The following is a 1,163-nucleotide window of genomic DNA, read 5'->3' on the forward strand; positions in this document are numbered from 1 at the left end:
ATACATGTACATGTACATGTACTTAATATTCATGTTTCTTTTAGGTTGCAAAAGCTCATGGTGGCAGTAATGCTGCTAATCAAGTAGCTTATCTCTGGGCTAAGAGTTTAGGTAATAATGTACATGTTATATTATTTTGTACATTTTATTGTTTTTGATTATTGTGTCCATGTAACACACTTGTACATGTACATTTAATGTGCATGTACATTTGTATACTGTAGGCTGGGTTTCGATTGCGAGGTTTTTTTGATTGCAAATTGCGAGTCTGGAATACATCTCGCAATGAAAAGAATCGTAATTAATAATAATTGATAAACGCCACGCCTATAATAATTAATAAGCACCACGCCTATCAATCATTTTCTCTACACGTGTTTCATTTTACAGCATCATGAGTGGTATCCTGTGCTATTTTCAGCCCAAATTACCTCATCTAGTCAAGTCCCAATGCCACCTCACATCTTGAAGGAAGTTAATCAAGCTGTGGCAGTAGCTTTAGATGGCAAAGGAGAGAAACAAGACAATCAGTTAACTTGTGAGTATGGCTAGCTAGGCTAGCATCTCGCAATTGTTGGAAACGCAAACTAGTTATTTTTTCAAATTCACAATCTATTAGATACACAATCAAAACCCGGCCTACGGTATGAGACATGTACATGTACATGTATGTGTATTTATTACATGTACACATGTACATTGTAGGTGGTGATTCTGCCGTCAAGTTATTGTCGAAGTTTGGTCTCCTTGAAGCTGCTGTTGATTATGCGACTGAAAACTAGTAATACCAATAATAAATAAATAATAGTAATGTTGAGCTCATTTTATTTTTGCTTTGTTTTAGCTCATTTGATTTTGCTTTTGAGATAGCAAAGGCTGCTTTAAAGTCAAAAGTGCCTGAGATTCATTTAAAATATGCAATATATCTTGAGGATGAGGTATTTTGTTAGTTACTATACACAGCACTGTTAGTGTGTGTTCATGTTGTTAGGGTAAATATAGTGAAGCTGAGTTGGCATTTATTAGAGCTGGAAAGCCAAAAGAAGCTGTTCTTATGTAAGCTATGCATGTACATGTACATGTTTAATAATGATTGGAAATTTTATGAATTTAATTGTATATAATGTGACCACAAATGTAGCTATAGCCTAGCATGTGAGGGA

The 1,163-nt window shown here is 34.7% G+C and overlaps 1 protein-coding gene across 1 annotated transcript in view; it reads left to right on the forward strand.

The window, feature by feature from the left end:
* Positions 1 to 37: 37 nt before the first annotated feature.
* LOC109584070 (intraflagellar transport protein 172 homolog) overlaps positions 38 to 1,163 on the forward strand; it is a 7,602-nt gene continuing 6,476 nt past the window's right edge. Inside the window, exons 1-4 of the mRNA XM_019999638.1 lie at positions 38 to 111; positions 706 to 781; positions 845 to 938; positions 992 to 1,056. Of these exons, the coding sequence (XP_019855197.1) occupies positions 1,055 to 1,056 (2 nt within the window). The 5' untranslated portion in view covers positions 38 to 111; positions 706 to 781; positions 845 to 938; positions 992 to 1,054. The remainder of the gene's footprint in view (positions 112 to 705; positions 782 to 844; positions 939 to 991; positions 1,057 to 1,163) is intronic.

This window comes from Amphimedon queenslandica, unplaced genomic scaffold (genome assembly GCF_000090795.2).
Source record: "Amphimedon queenslandica unplaced genomic scaffold, v1.1 AMPQUscaffold_13251, whole genome shotgun sequence".
In the NCBI taxonomy this organism is placed as follows: Eukaryota; Metazoa; Porifera; class Demospongiae; order Haplosclerida; family Niphatidae; genus Amphimedon; species Amphimedon queenslandica.